Source organism: Solenopsis invicta, chromosome 10 (genome assembly GCF_016802725.1).
Source record: "Solenopsis invicta isolate M01_SB chromosome 10, UNIL_Sinv_3.0, whole genome shotgun sequence".
Classification (NCBI taxonomy): domain Eukaryota; kingdom Metazoa; phylum Arthropoda; class Insecta; order Hymenoptera; family Formicidae; genus Solenopsis; species Solenopsis invicta.
Window position 1 is genome coordinate 9,407,425 of NC_052673.1, and position 24,456 is coordinate 9,431,880.

The 24,456-nt window shown below is 33.8% G+C and overlaps 2 protein-coding genes across 7 annotated transcripts in view; one reads left to right on the forward strand and one right to left on the reverse strand.

The window, feature by feature from the left end:
- The window catches only part of LOC105193189 (connectin), a 146,219-nt gene extending 129,245 nt beyond the window's left edge, over nt 1–16,974 (reverse strand). For 3 of the 4 annotated variants that reach the window (XM_026135488.2, XM_026135489.2, XM_011157554.3), the window contains exon 1: nt 16,796–16,974. The gene's annotated coding sequence lies outside the window, so the exon portion shown is untranslated. Of the gene's footprint in view, nt 1–14,086; nt 14,222–16,795 lie in introns of all 4 variants that reach the window. The other variant, XM_026135487.2, reaches the window with a different exon arrangement.
- A 5,038-nt stretch (nt 16,975–22,012) lies between these two features.
- LOC105193199 (glycogen synthase kinase-3 beta) overlaps nt 22,013–24,456 on the forward strand; it is a 54,439-nt gene continuing 51,995 nt past the window's right edge. Inside the window, exon 1 of one of the 3 annotated variants that reach the window (XM_039454448.1) lies at nt 22,013–24,190. In XM_039454448.1, coding sequence (XP_039310382.1) covers nt 24,106–24,190 — 85 coding nt within the window. In that variant the 5' untranslated portion in view covers nt 22,013–24,105. The remainder of the gene's footprint in view (nt 24,191–24,456) is intronic. The other 2 variants (XM_039454449.1, XM_039454450.1) reach the window with 2 other exon arrangements.

Consider the following 24,456-nt stretch of genomic DNA (forward strand, 5'->3'; position numbering starts at 1 on the left):
TAATAATTAAAATAAGAATACATAAATAAGAACGTAAACATTATAAAAATCATGATATAAATATAAAAATAATAATGTAAGAATAAAAGTGATCTGTTAGAATTATATAGTATATATCTTTCAATCTTTACAATTAAATATAAATAAACCTTTTATTATGGTTAAATAAAATTGAGACTTTATTTTTGTTTGTTGTTCTACTTTTTACTTCTGAACAATAACCTATTTTAATTTAACTCGTTTTAATAATTCAAATACTGAATTGTAATTAATTTTAAGTTTGCAAACATTTTTACATTATTTGACATTACGTTTCTCAATGTAATTTTATTGAATATGAACGGAAAGAACGGTTTTGCTAAAATATTTTAAAATTTAATTAGCTGTAGGTTTGAAAATAATATTATTATGCCAAAGTAGATACGTATGTAGGATGTTCAAGTTGGTTGCTAAAATGTCAACATTTTTGCAGCATTCATATTTGAGCGCCCCACATCACTTAACATAATTACTTTATAGTCTAACAAAATTATAATTCAGATTTGAATCTAGCTAAATTTTTGAATACTTGAGAAAAATTTTCTGTATACGAATATTCTTCATTTAAAATAATTTGAAAGTAGTCTTTTTAAAACTGTCGAAGTGAGAAAAAGGAAACAGGTACTATTTTCTAAAAATCTTTCCTCACATAAATAGCTGGATATGTCGTATTAGGCGAATCAGCTCGCACGAGTTCAAAGTTCCGTGCGTTTCCACATTTCTGCCGTAAAGTTTCTGGCGGCGGGGGTCGGATAGACCTCCGTCGGGAGATTCCTGTCGTAAGCTGGCCGGATATTTGCCTAGCCCGAAACTGTTCTTGTCATGCCGCGAAATACGTTTCCTATCGGGCGAATTTTTCCTCGTCTTGACTCGAAACTTCACTCACGAAACTGAATTTAATCTCACAACGAAATTACGCTACTACGTACGACTAATATTTCAACATTACCTGAGAAGATACAACAAGATAAAAAATTATAATAAAATTTGTAAAATTTTAATGGAATTCCTCATTTTCTAACGGAAAAAATCCCAATGTGATTTTATTACTTCTACGTGGTGATGACATTATTTCAGCCACGATAGAAAATATTGAAATTTTTATTATTTAGAACATTTCGAATAGAATATTGACCAATTATTCGTTATTCATTACTTTATCATATAAATATTTTATTAAATTTTTATAGAAAAAATATTCTCAAAAAATTGCAATAGATTTTTTTAACAATACCAAAATTCAGGACACTCGTAGATCGATTCCTCTCGAAGCTTTACCATGGAAAAATTAAGAAAGGGAAGAAGAAATTTAACAAGAACTATTTTTTAGACCAATGTTTGACTACCTATCAAGTGGGTCCCGGGAAAACTCTTCTTTTCTCTATTGTGCGAAGCAGCTTTAACAAATGCAACACAAATAGAAGGCGTCTCAGGTATAAAGAATCTCGATGGTAACAAGATTAAAAACGTTTCAAAGGTGATTGAAAATCCAGATCCAGTTTGAAAAGATTGGTACAAAAAAAAAAAGAATCGAAAGATTCGAGACAAGATTTATCCGGTAACCCGAGAAGATACGTTGAAATGTACTCAAGAATGCAGTCAGCGACAGAAAATACAGGATTTCCAAGATCTAGCGAGTCATCTTTCGCCTACGGATTCCCCGAGGTAAATACGCAGCGGCAAACAAAATAATAATGATACGTACGTGATCTTTAAAATACCTGCGAAGATTCAATACATTTTTGATAATTAAAATATATATCAAGGGGCTTTAAGGAGGAAATCATTTATTACTGAAAACACTTTATACTCGCACAATCTTGTTCTAAAAAATGCGACGTTGGCCATTAACGGGTTAAAGGTCTGGTTTTTTTTCCCATGCCACACGCCGCCGTGGTAATATTCCATCCGGTGGCACGCCAAGTCGTTATCACCACCGGAAAATGGGAGAAAAGCGAACAACATTTTCATCAGCTCAGCGGTCGAATGAAAAATGGCGAGCACGGCGAGCGCACATGAAAATACGCGACGACGCAAATCCGATTAATATACGTCGGATCGGCGTATCGACTGCTTTTACGCGTATTCCCTTCTTATCCCTCTTTCCTCTCCGCCGTGTCCCTCCTCCCCTCCCCCCGTCAATCCCTTTTTCCGTCCCCGCGTGATGTCCTATGAATCACCGTTTAAAACGTCGCGTGCGCCCAGCACTCCCCGAAATCATTTTTCACGTCTCTTGATTGATACAAACGCGATCTAACCACCACTTGCAGAAAACTTGAAGGAAACGGGAGAAAGGCGAAAAAGGACGGCGAAGGGCGAATCACCCTTTATCTAGTTTTTACGCATTGCTCTTTTTCCCGTTCCAAGCACCATGCACCCACCAGCCAGATTACACCGCCGTTTTATATCCCATTTTCGTTTTACATTTGGTCATTTTGTTATTTTCCTTTCCCTTCTGCTCACTCTTCATTTCTGTCCTATCTTTGTTATTTCTATTTGTCTGTAATTTACTTCCTCATACTTTTATAATACGATTACTTATATATTTATTATATATTTTTGCAACATTTATTTTACTGTCAATGAGCTAAAATTATCAATCAATTTAATTAAGCTTTGTATAAATGTAAAATTTTATATAAATTAAAATTAAAATTAAAGCGTCCTAAACAAATGTCGGAAGAGAAGAAAGTTTGAATGGAGATTGGCAAACCGCTTTTGAATCTAATATAAATGCGCATCGTAAGAAGAGGAATTTAAACTTAAACTGACATGTCACCAATAAAATTGATAGATCATATCATGCAGATAAAACTGACGGATGTCAATACGCGTGTCTATATCTATTGATCGCAATAAAATCTGCCTACTTATACTTGTCTTCTCTACTGAGTCATATATTGAAGTATTATTATATTACCATTTTTTGTATCTAGTCTTAGATATAAAATTTTATACAAAATAAATTTATTATACTTATGTAATAATTGGGAACAAAATTAGATAATTTCGTTTGGTATTTTGTTTGGCAAGTACAATGATTCTTACTTGCATTATTTCCTTGGAAAAATGTAATGTTCATTATTAGTAGAATCATTAACTGCAAAACTAAGTATATTAATGCACAAAATTATACCTATTCAAATGATAAGAGATAAAAAAAAACAAAAAGAAATCAACTTGATATAGAATCGAAGGAAGACAGTTTGATAAAATATGATATCGGGCAAAACCGCGAGAACGGCAAGTCGGTTCGTACGAAGAAGAAAAATCTATGGGATTCTGCGCCCGCACCTGCGGTTTCATTGGCGGCGAGCGGAGAAATATGGTTTTTAAACAAACATTTTCCTAGGTCAGCCTCTTCCCGAGACTACGAAGCTGCCGCGTGTGATCGATAACGATCGATCGGGTACTACTTCAGGTATATGCTCCAAGTAAATCATTGTATGTCTCGATGTGGCAGGAAATATTGATAGATTTCTCTTCATAAATGTGTACAAAATAAAAAAAACCTAGAGAGCGAGAGATGCTTTTCACTCACCACTGGTAACAATTTAAGATTGTTTCAAAATTTTTCTATATACAATTGAAATATTTGTTGTCAATTTACAATAGATAATTATTTTATTTTTCTCATTTGATAGTAATTGTAAACTTCTATCTTTAAATATATACGTATTAAAAATTATAGAAATTTATTACACATTTATTTCATATTTCCGTTATGTTTCGGAATATTTCCGTTATATTTGATTAAATAAAAATGACCTAAAAAATTACATATTATTTGAAATATTTTTATTGTCTTCTACAGATTTCTTTAAGCAAGAAATATTTATGGGTCAACCATATTTACATATTTATGAACTTTGGTCTGTACGCATATTTCACGCCTTCATGTCAGATACTATCATCGAGAAAAACACAACATATCGCACAGAAATATAAGAATGCTAAAGTTTTGCAATAATGTCTATATAATTAAAATCTGCATTTTTATCGAATATTTAATCAAACATTTGACATAAATACTTTGAAAAACCATACCAATAAAATTGACAAGTTCTTTTGTATAAATATCAATTTTATTATGGCTTTTGAAAAAAGGATAAAAACGTCAAATTAATTGATGTCAATATAGTGAAAATTTCTGTGTTTTTATTGCCAAACATAAAGTTGAACGCACACGATCATATCCTATCAAATATCTGATAAAAAAAACGTCCTTTCAAAACTAGAATTAAATTTTAACTTGTGTGGACCTCAGTTTTATTACACTTTAAAAAATGCCTATATTACAAAACATAGATATAACCAAAATTTGTTTTTGTGTGTATAACTGACTATAAAAGTAACTAATCAAATATTTAACAGAATCTATCCAAAAACGTAAATAAAAATTTTAATAAATTTGGTCTATGTGGAAAGATCTAAATTTCAATACTTCATACAGTAAAATCGTGATGTATAGTTAAAATTAGTAAAAATAAAATTTAAGAATATGACAAATTTGACCTTATTTTTATTAATAATTAATAATTTCTAATAATTTAATTAAAAATAAACTATATTACAATATGACTTAATTTATTTAAAAAATGACAAAACTAACTTTAATCTTTTTAATAATTAATAATTACTAAGAATTTAAATATCTTAATAATGTTAATAGCTTAATAGATTTACTGGATTTAATTACTTGTGTTCTTGAACATTTTATTGGCTAAAAGTTACTAACATTCAGGCGTGTTTGATTTTCGTCGACATTTACCTACATGTTGGCAAAAGATGAAGCGAACCGATAATAATAACGAACGACGTGTCAAACTGCAAATTACCGGACGGGCGAGATTGTTTAAAACAATATTTCGCCAAGGTACTGTCAATAATCAACAGTCGAAGGCTACTGTAAATTTGGGGCGATCGAATGCCATTATACCATTTTCGGGATATTTGTCGATGCGCGATTATTCCGTTTTACGGCGACTGCTACAATACTTTACTGTCGCGGGATTAAACGACCGTTGTTGCCGTCAGTCATAAAAATAACTAACGCGTCGCGAATGACAATGAATGAAAGCCCGATCGGCTACAGTTCGATAAAATCGACGTAATTTCAGATATTTCATGGAATGGTAGCTGCCGTACCATTCCATCAGAAATTATGTCCCGAATGACCCGATCCTTCATTTATCATATAAATTAGTAATATAATAAATAAATTTAGAAAGCATTGAATATTTGTAATTAATTAATTATAATAAAAAATTTTGCGCACGCATTTACATTTGTGTTGTATATTTATTTTATAGTAAATTACTTCGTTGTTCATTATGTTTTAAATTAATATTTCAAAAATTAATAAGAAATTTCAAGATGTTTTCAATTAATAAATGTATAAATCAAGGGCACTTAAACATCTTAAGAGGGTTTTAAACATTTTAAAATTTAATAAGTAAAGATGAAAAAAAATTTACGATGAAAGAATATTAATAATAAGTAGTCAATGGAAAATAAAGTTTTATTTCTTTGATTTAATAAAGTTTAATTTGCACAGGGCTTTTAAACCTACAATATTAAATGTCGTCGATATCCAATTTTTATAATTAATAAGAGTAATAAAATTACAAATGGAACAATTTCTGTTAAAAGAAATTTAAGAACATCTGGTACATTTAAGAATAGAAATAAAAAATTGTAAAAAGAAATGACGTTAACTGACATCATTCGTAGAGAGGTAGAGGGAGAAAGATGAGAAAGATGAAAAACCAATCTCTAAATGGCTGCTGTTAAGCAAAATTGTCCTTCTTAATGTAAATTATCAATTCAAATCGATATTGCATTACGGAAGATGAATATCTTTTCAGAGCAATATAAAAATCAATTGTCAAATGGCATTCCGTGTAATGTAAAATTTCTGTAATGCGTAGCAGGGGATAAAACATTTGCATAATCTGTATGCATATAAGTGCATATAAGTATGCGAAAGATGGCACTAAAATATATATATAAATATTAATAATATATTACATTTTATGTGTAGTGGGCTTACATTACTTACAGAAAATAATAAAAAAAGTAAAAATACATATATTTAGGTAATAAGATAACTATTTACTTATGCACACTTATACATATATGCAAAAGTATATTAATTTTATAATATTTTATTTAGTAGTGTATAAGAGAATCTCAACAATCTTCACTCTTCATTTGAATGTAATAAATGTAAATAAAATCTTAAAAAGTAGAGCTTTTTCGTGCGCCAAAATAAAAATGCGGTATATTCTAAACAAATGAAATATTTTTGTTGCTCACATTTTTTTTACAATGTCCTACATTGTGCAGATTTCACACTGTTTGACGCGAACGACGGTTCTATTGAACTTTCGGCGAAATGAGAACTAAATTTTCGCCATCTCCGTGTCAAATCTCGCTGACGCTGCCCGCGCAGTTTAAACAAACTATGTAGGAGCGAAGTCAACAACACGAAATGACAGATCCACTATACCGGTACGCGATTTTATATTAAATCGCGAGACGCGTCACGTCGTGCAACCAATAATGGATTTGGATCGGCGCATTTCGATCCAAATATTTATTCATTATGATAAATGAAAAGCGCGTCGCAATGCAGAAATCAGGCGGCGATCGCCCATGAAATAGCGCTCGACGCGCTGCATTGAGGACCGTCGAGAGATTTGCGTCAAATCGCTCAAATAGATTGAACAATGATCCGCTACTGGACTCACACGGCACACGAAATTAAATGATCAGTATATCTTCCAAAAGCGCGCGTCTCGTTCGCGGTTCACGAATCAATGAATACGAAAGTAGGAAACGAGATGATGGAAAAAAAATCAGTCACTGACTATTCATGACTCGTCCGCGCGTAAAAACTCGCAAGAGAAGCGAAACGAAACAAAAAAAAAAATGCCAAAAATGCATTGTTATCGGACTTTAATATTGTATCGTGTGTTCACATATATCGCTGATAATATCTATCTGATGTACTGCAATAATTTAAATAATAATTTTAAATAATTTCGAAATAAAAGTCTTAAAAGTATATAGCAATAAAATAATTCAAACTGTTAACAATGATGAGAATAGTGAATTAATATTAAGTAGAATATTTATAAAATTTTACGTGCATTTGAGAAATAAAATTTTAAATCTGTGATGTATACATGTATAGTTTTATATCTCGCTCCCGTTTAAAGATATTTTAGCTCTTGAGAATTATAGCGGCGATATATTACACAGCCTACCAAGGCATGCGATTAAAAATGTACACCGTGGCTGAAGTACGTCTTCTGATCTGCTATCGCTCGCTCGGCTTGATTACTATGTCCCCTATCACAACGGGATCGGGGGCTCGCCCGCGGAAGACATCAGCTCGTTAGGGAATGGGGAACGATACTCCGGCATTAATAAAGCTGCACACTCATGCCGCAAGTATTCCGTGAGCCGAACGGCCTCGCTTTAAATCCCGGATTACTCCTCTTCTTTAATAGTCCATTGCTAATTAAAACGTATGAAAATAAGAAGAGATTTTATACAATTTTTCCGCCATACGTGCAATTTATTTCGACACTGCATCCCCGGGGGGAGAGGAGAATTTATACCGAGGACTAAAGACAGAAAGAGAAAAACGGAGGCAGGGAGTGCTGGGTGTGGAGGAAATACAAAGCGCAAAAAGCTGCCACGATCGACTTGAGATCAGCGGATATGCAGTAAAAAAGTAATAGACTAGGGGCTGGAGCGGATATAAAGCGCCAGGATACAATCTCTCATATATGAAGAGAAAAACAAGTCCGGCTGGTTCCGCGACCGAGAGATACATGTGAATAAAATACAGCGAGAAAACGGAGATTAGCATATTCGTCCATTTGGAATTTCAATTATTAAAATTACGCAAACATAGATAGAATAGGAGACGGACCAATAACACGGCTGCAGTGACGACAGCGCGAAGCTTAATGGTATCCAAGAGAATAGGATACATGGGAGATGGACTGGAGATGTATGACATACATTTCTCTGTGATCGTTAAAACTGTTATCGCTTCGCAGGCAGATTGAAATGGATTGTCGTCGGGTCAACGTCGCGGAAAACGTCAAGGAAATCATCCGGAGTGAATACAAGAGATAGTGTGTCGCCTGGACTCAACATAATTGAATTAAAGAGTTAAGTGGATGATAGAAGTACGTCACGTTCTCGCGAGCATGGAATTATTTCAGTAAGATACATCGTATTAATCATATTATTGATTCTTTATTCAAAATAGCGTCTACTGCATAAAAATAATTGATGAATGTGTGACCTACATTAGAATGTAGAAATAAATGTTGGATAAATATTTAATGAAGCAGAAGAAAAGCTTAGAATACATTATACTAATTTTTATGGGAATAAGAATTAGGTACGTCACGTTCTTACAAAGGCAGAATTATTTTTGAAGAAAATAAGACAGGATTTTACTCATTGTCGTCCGTGTGCACGCGCTCAGGCGTACATCATGCAAAGACCCATTACCCAGTTTAATAAATAAAACGGAAAAAGTGTAAAAAAAAATTCTTTGTTGCAATTTATTATTTTTAATACGGTTTTAGCTGCAGACGTACACTACTATCTTTCCATTAAAAACAGTATTAATAGCATTTTAGATACATGATTATCGTATTACACCATACAGTACTCTGAAAAATTGGAGTTGACGTTATAAGAAAGAAATATTTTATAATCTAGCATAACTGTAATTATTATGTACAGGATGTCTCATGGGAAATTGTTGCGATTAAACGTTAGATAAAAATTTTATTGTTTATAGGCTTATAATTGGAACTTGGCAGATTTAGTCTTTGCATCTTTGAAGCAAAAAGTGCGTTAAAAATTAAATAACTTAATGACAGAAGAAAAGGTTTATTTTATCGGAAGCTTCTTTTCTAGAGAAAAAGTGTACGCTAACGCACATAGAGCATTTTATATCAAGTACAGAATGCACAGAGTTACAAACGAAAACAATCTGAATATTTAATTATATTCATGTAATGCTTCATATTTTAAATACGATTTTGATCTATTTTTAAACTATTAATGTATTATTCCACTTGCACTTTTTGCAGAGTAATTAATAATTTTATACAATGCTTCACTATTCAAGGCGGTAAGCACGATTTACCTTTATATACAGCATAATAGTGGCAGAGAAAATAATAAACGTGGACGATTATTTCAAAGAAAATTCAAATTCTTCAATTGGAAAAACAGTTCAAGTACTCAAAATCTCTAAATCTTCGCTGTATAAAATTTTTTAAAACTACATCCTACAGAATAACAATCCATTAATTGTTAACAAATAAATTGTTAAGTTGCGGAACAACGCGTAGAATCTGCAAGACGAGTAGTTTGAAACCGAAAAAATTAACGAAAATCAAATTATTTTTTTTAGATGAAACACGTTTTTTTATAGGGATATATCAAAGACAAAAACATAAACTGTTACATCGAAAATTCAAAAATAAAGGAGTAGCTGATTGGAAACATTAGAAAAAGTAATTAATTACATAACAAATGATTGTTTAAAAAAAATTTTTTGTAAAAGAATTGATTTTTATTTAAATAATAACAGTGCATACTTCAAAAATAAATATCATTAAAACATTTGATTTTCGCTACTTCTACTTCTATAATAATAATATTAAGTAAAAGTTCTCCATTGTACAAAATAATATACTAAAATAATACACTAAAACTACCAATTATCTTCATTAAACACAATTTTTTTTTCAATGCTCGTATGCGTTATAAGAGTAAATTTTAGAAATTTCCCGGGGGACACTCTATATTACACGTTTCATTACATTCAAGATTAAGTAGATTATTAGGACTTTCAATATTCAAGAATAAAATTCTCTTCTTTCGTTATAAATATTAATAAAAATTAAAAATTTATTTAACAAATTATTCAATTTAAAAAAGATTAAGATTATAAATTTTTGCAAGCATTTAAAAATTTTTATTATTCAAATTGTTGGCACTCACCATACTGATTTTACAATTTAAAATTTTTAGTTTCACTTTCAAATATTTGTATTTAGAAAACTAAAAAAACTCTTGTTTAAATAAACAATTAAAAATTATAGATTATTAGTGAGTCTTAATTTACAACTTGGAGAATACAATATTTTATCTAGATTTTATAAATTTTAATTTTTGCGACAAATTTTTCCTTTGAAAACTGTGTGTTTAAATAATATGTATATTTAATTTAAAAAACTTTTACAAGAAATTACTTGTGATTGTGATTGTATCTGGTTGTAGTATAATAAAAACTAAAAAATATCCTTTTTAAGGTATTACTCTCATAATTGTGATTGGACGAAGCATTTTGAAGATTGGAATCGTATTCAGCATAAAAACTACAGAAAATCTTTCTTGAATTTGAATAGAAACGAGTTTTTTTTCTTTTTGTTGAACAGTATTATCGATTCAGTTTTTAACGTTATCGCGATTTATCTACTCAATAAAAAGGGTTAAGTATTTAACGAGATAAGATTGATAGATAATTGGTTTCGAATGAAGTACGAAAGAGTGTTGTGATAATATTCAGAATTGGATTTTAATTGAAATAGGTTACTAGCCCGACGAGTTTAATTGAACATATATTTACAGAAGTGGATAAAAAAAAAACATCATACGCAAGTATATACCAGACCAGGATAAACCAGTGTTACTCATTGTGTCGGGTATCGTTTCAATATCACGATAATATTTAGTAAAGTATTTTCATTAACCCAAATGGGACGATAATATCCTATATTATATGAATAAAATAACAAGCAAAATATTTTTAATAATAAATCATTTTTTAAGCATCTTTTATAATATTGAATTTTTAAATATTCAATAATTATTCATAGAATGTCTATTAACTAATAATTATTAACATAAGATCCTCAGAAAAGATTAAAACTATGTAATTAAAATTATGTAATTTAATTAAATCTTTTAGACTATAATTGACTTCTCTTAAAATTAATGTCTGTAACATCGCACAAACGCATTCTAATATTTGTTAATTAAAAATTAATTATTAACAATATTTTAGACACACACATGCATTATTGGTATATTACACTGTACATAGCTTGTCTAGAACATTAAGGTCCGGTTGCACAAACATTATTTTGGCTTTAAATGAGACTTAAATATATATCTGCCTTTATCTTTCTTTCTAAATAAATAAAGACAGTCATTTAAGTCTCGTTTAAAGCCAAAATAACGTTGGTGCAACCGGACCTAAGAGCTGTAAACGTTCTACTCTACAGAAATTGCTATGTACATTTTTTATTTGTCAACTTTAACATCAAATTTAAATTCAGTAATCTGAATCATCTCTAAATTTATAATTTAGTCTAAATCATAAATTTTTGCAAGAATTAAAAAATGTTTATAGCATATCACACATACTATATTATAAAATTACTGACACTGTTATTATAACTTTTACAATATATTCAATATATTCAAACAATGTCCCTAAAGATCAAACTGTCTGTCATGAGAAATGGCAAAATACATAATCGCGCACATAAATTCGAAAAAAAGGACCTCGGTAAATTTCAAAATGCACGTCGACTGCAGTCGCATCAAGCTCCGTGAGAAAGCATGTGCAAGGAATACAAAAGGGGACCTCACAGAAGGGGTGGCGGGATAATATTGGCAACGTAGCGTATCCGTATATGGCCTACGGTAGTATTATATACACCGAGCACTATCGCACGCATTATGTGTGACGCTGATTAGCGACATATATTCTCGTGCACCGTTTAGGATTATCTCACGCGTCCTTGTGGACCTTCTAAATATGGTAAGTACGTATTTTAAGCTTATTTAAGCTAACATCAACGTGTGCCAGAATCCCCAACCGGAATAATCAGCGAACAATCGAGATAAATATCTCCCCCTTTTTCTCTTGTATCGGGTGTCACATAATTCACTACGTTAATTTTGTATTGACAGTAGTGACTCTCTGAAGAGCATAAATGTCGGTTCTTCTTTTTAAATATGGGAAATATCGATTTTCGAAAATGGTGGATACCTTGCTTTTTTTACCGTCTTTTTTATATTAGTTCTTCTTCGACGAACAATTTTACATTATAAACAATGAAGAGAGGAAAACGTTTCGCAACTTATGAAACAAAGTTTCATAATGACATCGTTCAACAAGTTTTTTCAATTACTAAGACAATTTAATAAAGACAAAACAAAGAATAAAGCAATATTTGATTAAATTTGAAAATTATCAAAAACAAATATAAAAATATTATTCTTGAATCTCCGAAAATTTTCAGATAAAATAAAGCGTATTATAATGGCAAAAATAATAAGATGAAAAGAAAATAGAAGTGTATAGAATAAGCAATTATAATGAAATTCTTTATATAAAAATTTAAGCTTTTACTACCTAAATTACTCGAATAGTGCATCTCTATTATCATAGTTGAGTCTTATGAAGCCATGCTTTGAATTCATCCGATATTCGCTGCACTTCCATCGAATACCGACGAAATGGTATTAACTAATATATACGGGAGACCGAGAATCATACAGTCGTTTAATTTGCACGCATCCTCGGCGCTGCGCTGTGTTGCGCTTTTGCGCGCGCGACTGATCAGAAATTGAGTGGGAATTCAGAGACAGGATTAGTTCGACGATCACATTCGAAACGGATTACTATGCTAGTAGCGCAATCTAACCGCGACATTCGCTTTGAGACTTAAAGAACATTCAAATCGATCAATCCGATTAATGAAATCCATGAATAATTTTTAAGATTTCTTTCGTCAGCGTATCTAGTGGCAAACTTCTCACGTTTCTCAAATAAAATTTCTGTGAATCAAATATATGATTGATTTTCTATATTTTTATTTTTATTTATCTTCGCTTGCAATTTTTTGTAATAATAATTAAGAATTGGGAAAAGAATTTGATATCTTTCATAATAATAGAAGCTCAACATTCGTTATACTTTTTTTATAAATGTCATCGATAACTTTGTTATTGTTATCAAACTATATATAAAAAGTTTTTAAAATTTTGTATAAAACGTAATTTTTTTTTTATCTTCTTCACAAAGTTGCACTAACAATATTAAAAAAAAAAAAAAAAGCACAAAATTTAATTTTATGTTAAATAGAATCGGTGCATAAATAACAAACTCAAACTTTTGTTATCACAAATATCAAACAGAGTTTATCATTACTACAAAAAACAGAAATAAAAATAGAAATTATTTTGTCGTGCGATAAAAATCACATGATACAGTTTTATCGTAATTAAATCGCGAAATACATCTTGCCTTAAAATATGAAAATGTAAAGGTATTTTTAGAGTAAAAGTTCAAAATCACCAAGAATATATTTTCGAGATATTTGATTATGTAGGTAGTATTTCAGACATATTTTGGGCCTGCTCATTACACTGTCCTAACGTATCAATATCTATTATGCGAACACCGACCATCGCGGGAATCTGATCGCTCGCATCATATATTTACATGGAAGACTTGAATTTAGTGGGATTTCGTAATGAGATTGTGTTAATAATATGTTATAGTATCGAAAATTCATTATGATAGATTTCACATTAATAAACCAGAGGAGCGAGATTACCTAATAAATCTCTTTCTTATTCTCCTTATTATTTAGCGCGATTTGAATAATGCGCGAGAACTGACCGATATAATCCACACGTAATGCCGCGCTGAAGACTATGGGATCTTAATGTTAACATCAGCATATTAATAAGAAAGAAAAGAAACCGCGACAAGTCGTCGCGCCATATGCGAATTCTTTGCCCTTTCAACGGCAATGAATGCGATTATATTTGCGCTGCGACACGCAAAGAATCGTAGCGTCGCGGCTTCTTTCATACGTCCTACGTATTTAAGGTCAAAGCCGTTCCCTACGTAGCGCGGCATGGGGTTCTCTTTCATTATTTTTTAACCGAAAACAAAATAAAAAAAAGTGGTAGAACGCACCCTGCATCCAGCCTTCCGGGAGTGTCGGAATTCTCGGCAGGAACGGAAGAAGCACGGGGCGAGACGATCTTTCCACGTTGAAACTTGGCCGGCTTGCGGCACCGAAAGGATGAGGCTAATTCACGCTGACGAGATCTGACAAAGATATAATGCCGCTGTAGTCGCTTGATAACCCGTGGATTTTTAATGCTCAATTTTGTACGCGCGCGGAAGTTTATTTCCAACGGTATATTAGCGATTCTTTCGCGAAATATTTCCTATATTCGCACTATTAATTTTTGTATAAAACGGATATTATTCTTTATAAGACACAATTTTATGTAAAATCTATGAAAGACGCAATCAATCAATACACAAGAAATAACCCGTCGGCACAGTTATGTGCTCGCTATATAATAGTTATAAGTTTCAATATCACGTTTTGTATAACGCGCAAGTTGCAACAATGTTATAGTAACATTATAACTTTGCCCTTTTCTAAAAGTAATGATGATGGTACATTTATACCATCTCATTATAATTACTTTTTTATATAATGTCTATACAGTTCCAAAGTTTAAATTCTATATATTGAAGCATTACATACTCGTTATGTAAATAATATGTAGCATTCTCACATTTATATTATATAAACAAAAGCAATAAATACAAATAATTATAATATAAATATTATAAAATGTTTTTTTATATAAAAATATTATTTTGAAATTACATAAATGTTGCAAATTGTGTCGACTGGGAATTTATTAACCTATTGCTAAGTTCTTGTAGAAAAAATATTTGCAAGAAATAATTCTTTAAACCATTAATGAAGAATGTTATTTCCTTTATAGTAAGAAACATCTTTCAAAAGAAACAAATAAATGTATGCAGTATTAAACAATAAAAAAGAAACGGTATTCCACTGTTTGAATGGCAAGACAGGCGATCGCGCTTTTCCCGTTTTATATTAGAAAACTGCCGGCAAGCACACTTGTTTTTCTTTGTCTCATTATCCGACATTGTTATTTAATATTCCAAAATATAATTCAATTTATTAAATCTCTGTTTGAGTGACGACTGCGATGGAAATGGAGCGCGCAGGCTTAATAACAGGCCTGCTGCAATTTTTCGCATTCATAAAATAACTTTAACTTTAGCGCACAAACGGTTAATAACAATACAATAAAGTTTAACCAAAATTTCAATGATGAAATAAAGAATAATATTTCAAAGGATAATGCTTGGTATGTTTTGTATGTAGCATGTCACTTTTTTGCTTTCAATTGTGATGAGTACCTGAAATATTCAACCGGACTCAGAAACAAACGTGCCAAATGCAAAATATCACGGATTTTAATCGGCAAATGTCACTCCTGTAAAACCGGCACGAGAAACGATGTGATAAAGAGTCTGAAATATTCAGGGAAATGCTCAGAATATTTGTTCGTTTCAATCGTACTTTATACATTTTTCGTGCACTCTTTTCTCTCTTTCTTCCATTTAAAACCCTTTTCCCCTTTTCTCCCTGTCAAATATACAAAGGTGTTCCGGATCAACCGCGATATAAAAGATATATTTCTTTTCAATTGCGGATTCCTCGGCCATTGTCAAGCTGATCTTTCCCTCAAGAAAACGTCGTGGACGAGTTATTTTCCGAGTTATAAGGGAAAATGAAAAGACTCCTCGCGAAACGCATTTTCTCGTCGCGAAAATGTGTAATTCAATTGAACTGTATTTTACAAACACTTTCACAACGTCACAAACAAAAACTTTTATTCGTTATTGTATTTCGACCTGCACCAATATTCGTTCATCATCTCTATTTACCTTGTTATTAAAAGATACAATGAACGAAAATCAAATAATTGTGGACGTTAAAATAAAATTGTAATGTTATTAAAATAACAACTGAGGAAGCTAAGATAATCGAAAATAAAATAATTGTCGAAACAAGCGAACATCGATATTGAATTTCTGACAATATTAAAATTTGGCTCCATTTATAATTCCAATTTTTTGGTTAACATTCTTTAATTAATGGTTTAAAGAATTATTTCTTGTAAATATTTTTCCTACAAGAACTTAGCATTATGTTAATAAATTCCCAGTCGACACAATTTGTAACAGCTATGTAATTTCGAAATAATATTTTTATATAACAAGCATTTTTATATAACACACATTATTATGTCGCTCTTGCAAAATACTAAATAATTGAGAACTTATTAAATATTACAAGACCAAGCGCCGAGAAGCAACTGTCGCATGTAAAAAAAAAAATAATAAAAATAAAAATAAACGCGTCAAGCTGTCAAAAAGTTATTTTATTTTTAATCCCACATCACTGTAAAGTTTGAAACGTTTTAACATGAATCGAATTCAAAGCGAGTGGAGCTGTTTTATATTTTTTTTTATTTTTGTAACTACGTCCAGTTGATCAAAAAATTGGCAATTGAGAAAACGTGCTGATCCGGGAAACCTTGCGCATAACCTAATTCAATCACTGATACGACGAAAGGCCAGTAATAGCTCGAGGCACAGAAGGCGACTGTCATTTTACTGCGTTCTCAATTTACGCAGAATGCGATTGAAACGAGCAAACGGGCGTCTTCGCAAATTGGCGAAGGCACGCGTGACGGTGCCTCCTCAGGCGCAAGTTCGGGAGCCGCGGCGCGACCGGATTCAAGATAAAACTCACACACAGACGAGAGAAATATTGAAACTCACCGGTCAACTCCACGCGTCACGCAGTCACGATCCGCTTCGCGGGATCCGTTCACAATCGACTCGAGTCGCAAACCGGTTCGTAACGCGCGCCCGATGTTCACGAAACGTTAACCGCGTAACCGCGAGCCCAAAAGAGAGATGCGCGTTCGTTCGCATCTAAAATGCAACTTAAACCGTAACCCGCGTTTTGCCACCGGCGCGGCGCCGACGCTGGCATGGGGCGACGCGACGGGTAGAGTTGGAGGGAGAAGAGGCGGCGCGTCGTTCGCCGCCCGCCACCAGGCGGCGCTAGTGCACTATCGGCCACGAGACGAGCGAAACTAGGATTTCTACGTTACCAGCGCGATTAAGGGAATGCTAAAGTCGTAAATTTTACCGACTGAACAACGACTTACATCAAGGTGGTATGCATGCCATGTTTACGCGTAAAATATAAATAGTCTACATTATGCGTAAACTATGTAGACTATGTAAATTATGTATAAAATGTCATCTATGTAAACTATAACCTGTGGATATTGTATTATAATAGGTATAATGAAAATTTGATACTCTTTAACTTTATAATTTTTAATATTATATATTTAATATTATATGTACGTTTATTGTTATTACATTAAAATCAGATATATTAACAATTTTAAAACTTAATTACTTTTTTCTGTATTGTGTTCTGTATTGCCCAATTTACTATAGTACAATGTAAATTATGTATTATTTTAAGTCTGTTTTACAATAAGCCATGTGTCGATGTCGTAAACCATAAATCGAAAGAATTGACCAAGCACAATCAAATATTTTTCTCACGTTTGATTGTGATTAATTAGTTAATTGTTACGACTTACGGTTTACAGTTTACGACATCGATATACGATATGTATTGTAGAATGGAATTTAAGTAAACAATAATCAATGCACCGTAGAAAATTCAGGTTTTATCAGAAAGAGAACAAATTATATTTTATTTTATTATTTTTAATGTTATTTATTTTTATTTTGTGAATACTAAAGCTAGATATATTAACATTTTTAAAACATAATTACTTTTTCATCCATATTGAGTTATCCAATTTATATATTGCTTACATTGCTTATATTGTTTACATGAACAGGATTTAGATAAATATAATAACTTAAACAATACGTAAATAATCATATTACATAATCTTAAAATTCATGGTATAACCCTGCTACGGACTATTACATCAACAACGCACGCATATAAATATATGAATTTTTTCAGTTTTCTCTTATACTAAGCTCTTAGCTCATTTTTATAAACACAGGATTACATCTTCTCAACATTATTCTAAGTGGAAACCATACTTGTTATATATATGTGTAAGGTATGAAACCTTTATATAAGGCAAATGTGTATGTATTGATATAAATGTATTGTTATAAACGTTGAAAACAAAAAACTATAATTTTCCAATTTTTTTTGTATGAAATTATTGACTCTACCTTATGTTATTGTTTATATTTAATTGTCACTTTGTATAAAAAATATCGCGTCGGTTTTATTGAGAAAACTTATATGCGATACTTTTGCATAGATTAATCCCTTTGTTGATTATACAAATTATAAACCTTTTCTCCCCACAATTAAATATAAACAACAACGTAGAATAGAGTTAACAATTTCGTACAAAAGACGAACAAAAGTTGAAAAATTGCAGTTTTGTTATTGACATTTGGAGTCGACTCGTGACAACACACACACATTTATTTTATAAAAGTTTTATACTTTATACGCATAAAGTATAGTTCCAACTCAGGATAACATGGAAAAACAATACAGTATTTTTTAAAATAAGCTAAGTATAAAAATATAAGAGAATATTTCAGCATCAGAGAAAACTTTAAAATTTTATGCATAAGTGCATATGTAAAGCATCAATGTAGTTTGTAATTGATGTTTAGTGCTACATCAGTATATCACATGCACACATAAATCAATTCGGTCGGTAAAATTAATGTCCCCAACATCCCTTCAAGGGTAACCTAATCGACGATGAGCTGGCTGCTGAAGATTTCTGTCGTGGATAAATTCTCGGGATCACATAAAACTGGAATGACTAATCGTCGATAAATAGGTTTACGCCAAAATAAAGTATACAATTTAGTCATCGTAGGATGAAAATATTTTACTTGATTTTCCCATCAATATTCTATATTATCATTATAACTCAATATTTCTAAATTTAAAATATTACAAATTCAAGATTTATATTTTTTTAAATTTAATTGTTTAATAGAAATGTGTGACTTTACGAAAAATTAAATTCTTGTTTTCATTTTATTTAGAACATTTATATTTTAATAATAATTTTATTGTTAATCATTTTTAATTATTCTATCATCAATTTGTATAAACTAAATAGACATTTTTAAATTTCATTATTTGAAGAATTACATATTGTATTAAAACAATAATATACACATACATATATTGAATATTCTCTTTTTAAATATTTTTATCGTTACAACATTATCTACATATCTAGCAATAATAACACACTAATTAGTCCTCTATTATATTTCTGCAAAAAAAAACGTAAAATTTGCGACATAGTACCAATCAATTACGTGTGTACAAAAGAATAAATTGCTGTTGCCAAAAAAACGGTATCAATACATATGTAGTGTATGCGATGTTTAAAACAGTCTCTGCTTTATGAAAAACACGGCTTAACGTAACAATCGCAAAATACAATACAGTTTCATAAGTGCCAGCAATTCAAAATTGATTGATTGATTTGTTGGAAATTCAAAAAGAAATTATTATATTGCAATCTTCAAAGTATGTAAACAATTAAATTAATTATTTAAAATAACAAAATTTGAAACACTTTTGAATACAATAAAAATAATTTAGTTTAGTAGAAAGAACTCAATCAATAAATTTAATCTATGAACTTTATTGACGCACAAAAATAATTTTTAAATTTATTAAAATGCCCAGTTTTTCTCAGAATAACGAACTTCGGTTATAATAATTATTTAACGCAGAAATTTTGAGAAATTTTTAGAAGTCAAAAATTAATTTTAGCATTTATTAATGTAGCAATGTTAAAATAAATAATAAGCAGCATTTCAAATATTTTAAATATTTAAGATCACGTGATATGCAAAGAACATGTAAAAAACTGAAACAACGTATGTCAGTTTTAATTTTTATAATCATATCAAAATTTCTTATGTATATATCACGGTATTGATAAGTTATAAGATCTGTTCTTTTTAATCATACTGTTACATGTATTTTTCTCCAACCGTCTTTTCTCCTTTGTTCATTCTAACGCCTAAATATATCTATTTCATTGTAAGTGTAAGGAGTAACGTTACTAAAGGGAACAAACGTAATAGTTGCGAGAAGAGTATCGGTAAATATAATGTCATCTCCTCTTTCATGAAAGCCTTTCTTTCTGTGCTTTAACAGACAAAGAAAGTAAATACTTTTCGCCAACGAAAAAGAAGAAAATAAACTGACGTTTTCTATCTCTTTCGGAATACAATAGGAGGCATTATTGTCATCTAATACGCTTACGTTCATCAGCCAAATTTCTTTGTAATATTTTAGAAAGATATCCTTTTATCAGTACTGTTAATGGTACGGCTTAACTACTTCTCTCTTTGTTGGAAAATAGAAAAGATTAGTTAGAAATCCTCTTTTTCAGATCACATGGTGGGTGGCGTTATGCTCCCGACTGTTATCTATTTATGCTGTACTACAATATTTATTGAGGAATTAAAAAACTTTATAATAAATGTTCGCACTTTACATTGTAAAATCAAAACATTCAAAATTTAAATAAATCCATCAGCAAGAATTAAATAAGTTATAGCGATTAATTGGGTCAAAGAAAGGATCCTAAAAAATATTTTAATAATTTTATTACGGGCAATGCATTTCAAAATGATTGAAAGATGAAATTTTCTTTTCAACAAACTTTAAAATTTTTTTATGAATAATTGAACTATAATTTAAACTTTGGTATAAAAAATTTATAATTTTATTAAGTGTTAGAAAAAAAGTTGTTGAGAAAAAGTTGACTCTATGTGTTAAATCAATTAAAGTTCAGTAAATATCTATTTAAAAAAACAACGGTTTTAAAATATAGTCGATTATGTAAGAAAAATAATAAAAAAAGATATAATTCAAATATTTGAATAATGATTCAATGATAAAGGAAAAGGAGGGTAGCTAGTTTTGCCTTATAATTTCGCAATTGTACATGAACTAATGTCGAGATTTACAGAACACTGATCGATTACGAACTTCGATTAATTAACTTAGAAAAAATCGATCGATTAAATTTTTGAATTGTCGACTTCGAAATTTTAAATTAATCCAGCAAAACCTCAAGTCGAATGATTAATTTTTTGAATTACCAACTGCAAAAACCTAAAACTGATTCTATTGTTCTCCTTGTCCATTCTTTGAAAGTATGATTTATTTATGTAAAATATAATGTTTTCAATTAATACTGAACTAATTTTTAAAGTAATTAAAAAATTAGATTAGCGATGATTCCCAGCTATGGTTATAAAAAATTGGATTGTACATTATAATTTCCGATTCAAAAATGTAACTGTAATAAAACAGTAATACATAAATATATAATATCCATAATAAATTTTTTTTTAATTGGCTGATCTTTGATTTAATCGGAGTTGATGAGGCCAGTGTCGTGTAAATTTTATAACGATACAAGTTCAAGTATAGTTGCGAAATTGCCCACTCAACAATGTAACTGTCATATAATTTAAAGTTCTCTAACCTAACTTGGTATTTGCTGTGAGAATGATCGCTAATTTAATTCTTAAATTATTTAAAAAATTTTATTATTCATTAAAAGAATGAAATTAATTTTACATAAATACATTATATTTTCAGAAAATGGATACAAAAAGTAAAAAGTACACTTAATTTAAGGTTTTTTGATTAGAAATTCACAAATTTAATCAGTTGACAATTTAAGTTAATCGGAGTTGGGAAGAGCGGGCCTTTTTGTCGAGATTCAAATCGTGCGCCATGATGGCGGCCGATGCAAATGACGGCGAAACGAGAGCGCGTTGAAAACCACGAGTGCAGCGCCCTCGCGCACCCGATAGAGAACGCCGCACGCGGCTCTCTCCTGGCAAGGGGTAGGGCGGGGTATCACTGACGTCACGTTCGGCAACGTCCGCCGTCGCTCGACTGGCCCGATCTCGCCCGAACGGGTCAATGTCTGAGGAGGAGGCATCGAAAAATCCAATGGTCGGTGTGGTGTTGCCGTGCTGCTGCTCGACGACGACGACGACGACGACGACGACGAGGCAAAGAGGTCGTCGCTGATCGCCGTGTATCGTTCGACGTTACCACCGTGTGATCCGCAAACGCGCGCCTCTTCTTTTTTTTCCGCGTTCGATATCGCGGCCCGCGTCCATCGCGTCGTGTCGCGACCAACCGAGGAAGCTGCTACCGAGAACTGCCCTGCGTCGGCCTGTCCGGTGCTCGCGACAGTGAAAAACAGAGAGAGAAAGAGAGATAGAGAAAGAAAGGAAGACAGTGCCGATTGAACACGGACGTTGAACGCAAAAGCGACAGCAGCGACGGCGACAACGACGACGACGACGACGACCTCCTATCGTGGAGCGCAGTAGTAGCCGCGACTGTTCTTCTCATTCCCGCTAATTTCGCGCTACCCGAGTATCGCTGATCGCATCGCGGCAAGATGCTGCTGTACGGAAGTCTGTCAGACGTTGACGGTGAGGAGTAACGCGAGAATCGGAGTAACCAGCGACGGGGGCTCCATACCGAGAAGGACAGATATAGAAGAGAAAGACAGTGAAGAGGAAAAGGATAGTGCAGGAGCAGAAAGAGAAAGAGAGAGCGAGTGAGAGCGCAAGAGAGGGACGGAGAGAGCGAAGCGCGCGACGGCGAGCGCGAGTGAGAGAGAGAGGAAGAGCCAAGATAGCCGCGAGCGCAGAGACAGACGGAGGTAGAGATCAGCGCGCGACGTTGGCCGTGGAGGTAAGGATTCGCGCCGCGCGTCGTCGGCCTGGCGCGGAGCACCGCGCGGTGGCGCGCCGCTACGTAATACGTCGGCGACCGACGGCGACGAAGAGAGCCGAGAAGGAGGAGGCAGCACACGGGACCGCGAGGAAGCAGCCGCGTTACATAGGAACCGCGGCGAGCCGTACAAGCCGTCCCGAAAACGTCGATCTGCAGCAGCAGCCGCCGCCGCCGCCGCCACCACCACCACCACCACCACCACCACCACCACCACCACCACCGCCGCCGCCGCCACCGCCACGACGTTGGCAGCACGCGCACCCCTCGCATCGCTCGCCAGCAGCGGCGCTCTGCAGAGCAGCGTCGTCGCCCTGCCCCCGCCGTCGTTCATTGGCTGACGGTACCTTGGCGCTTTGGAGCCGCTCGCGGCCACCGCGCCGCTGCCGCATCGCCGTGACAGCAGCGCGAGGAGGAAGCTAACCCGTCGTCGCCGAGAGAGTGCGCGTCAGTGTGTCGGAAAAGAGGGTGGTGTCGCGCACGACGACGACGACGACCACGTCCACGTTCACGTCCACGACGACGACGACGACAAGGAGTGGTGCACGACGACTCCTCTTCCTCTTCCTCCTCCTCCTCCTCCGCGGAGAAGGTGTCGTGCTCGTCGCGACAGACACGGCGCGGATCTCGAGTCACCGGGGTCACCCGCCGTCGCGCCGTTGGCGGTGTCGTTGCGCGCGTATCGCGAGCGCAGGAAGGTAGAATCAACCGTGTGTGTAAAAAGGCAGTGTCGTCGGTACGCTATCTCTCGCTCGTCGCCATCTCTTCCCACCCTTCCTACCCCCCGTCCTCCCTGCCTCTCGCCTATTCCTGCCTTTCTCCCCTGCTGCCTTTTCCACCCCCGTCCGTCGATCGTCAAGCGCCGTGGCGTAACGTGGAGTGGAAGACGCGAAACGCGCTGTGAGATAAGTGACAGAGAGAGAAAAGGGGGGAGAGAGAGAGAGAGAGAAAGAAAGTGCGCGCGCGAGCGCGCGCTCTCGTGCGATGTGATAATCGCGTGTGCGACTGTCATTGATGTGCGAGGTGGTGTTGACGACGGGGAAAACGACGTCGACCGCGACTATCGGGGTTAATTTCAGACGGTGGCGGAGGAGGAGGAGGAAAACTGCCGGAAGGAGCACCGGCCAACCTAACCTAGTAGACGCAGCAGGAGAGACAGCGGGTGAGGAAGACAGGCGGCGGAGACGCAACCCTCTTCGAGTCGCGGTGTAGGTGCGGAGGTGGAGGTGGAGGCGGTCGAGAAAGCTTCAGGATGAGCGGACGACCGAGAACCACCTCCTTCGCCGAGGGTAACAAGCCGCCCGCGAACCCGCCCCTCGGCGGCATGAAGATCAGCAGTAAGTACCATAACCTCACGTTTGCTTCACAGTTTCTATCTCTCCTTCTCTCTCTTTCTCTTTTTCTGTCCGACTGGATAACGGTTTCTCCACGTAACATCTGTTCTTTCACTCGTATCGCCTTCACTCTCATCCAATTTTAATGCATACAAGTACCTATCGAGCGTTTCTCGACTATGATAAATCGCAAAAGAATAGACAGTCTGCCTCTCCGACTGCTGGATATGTCCATTTTCAATTTCTTTCTGCGCATATTTCTTTTTCCC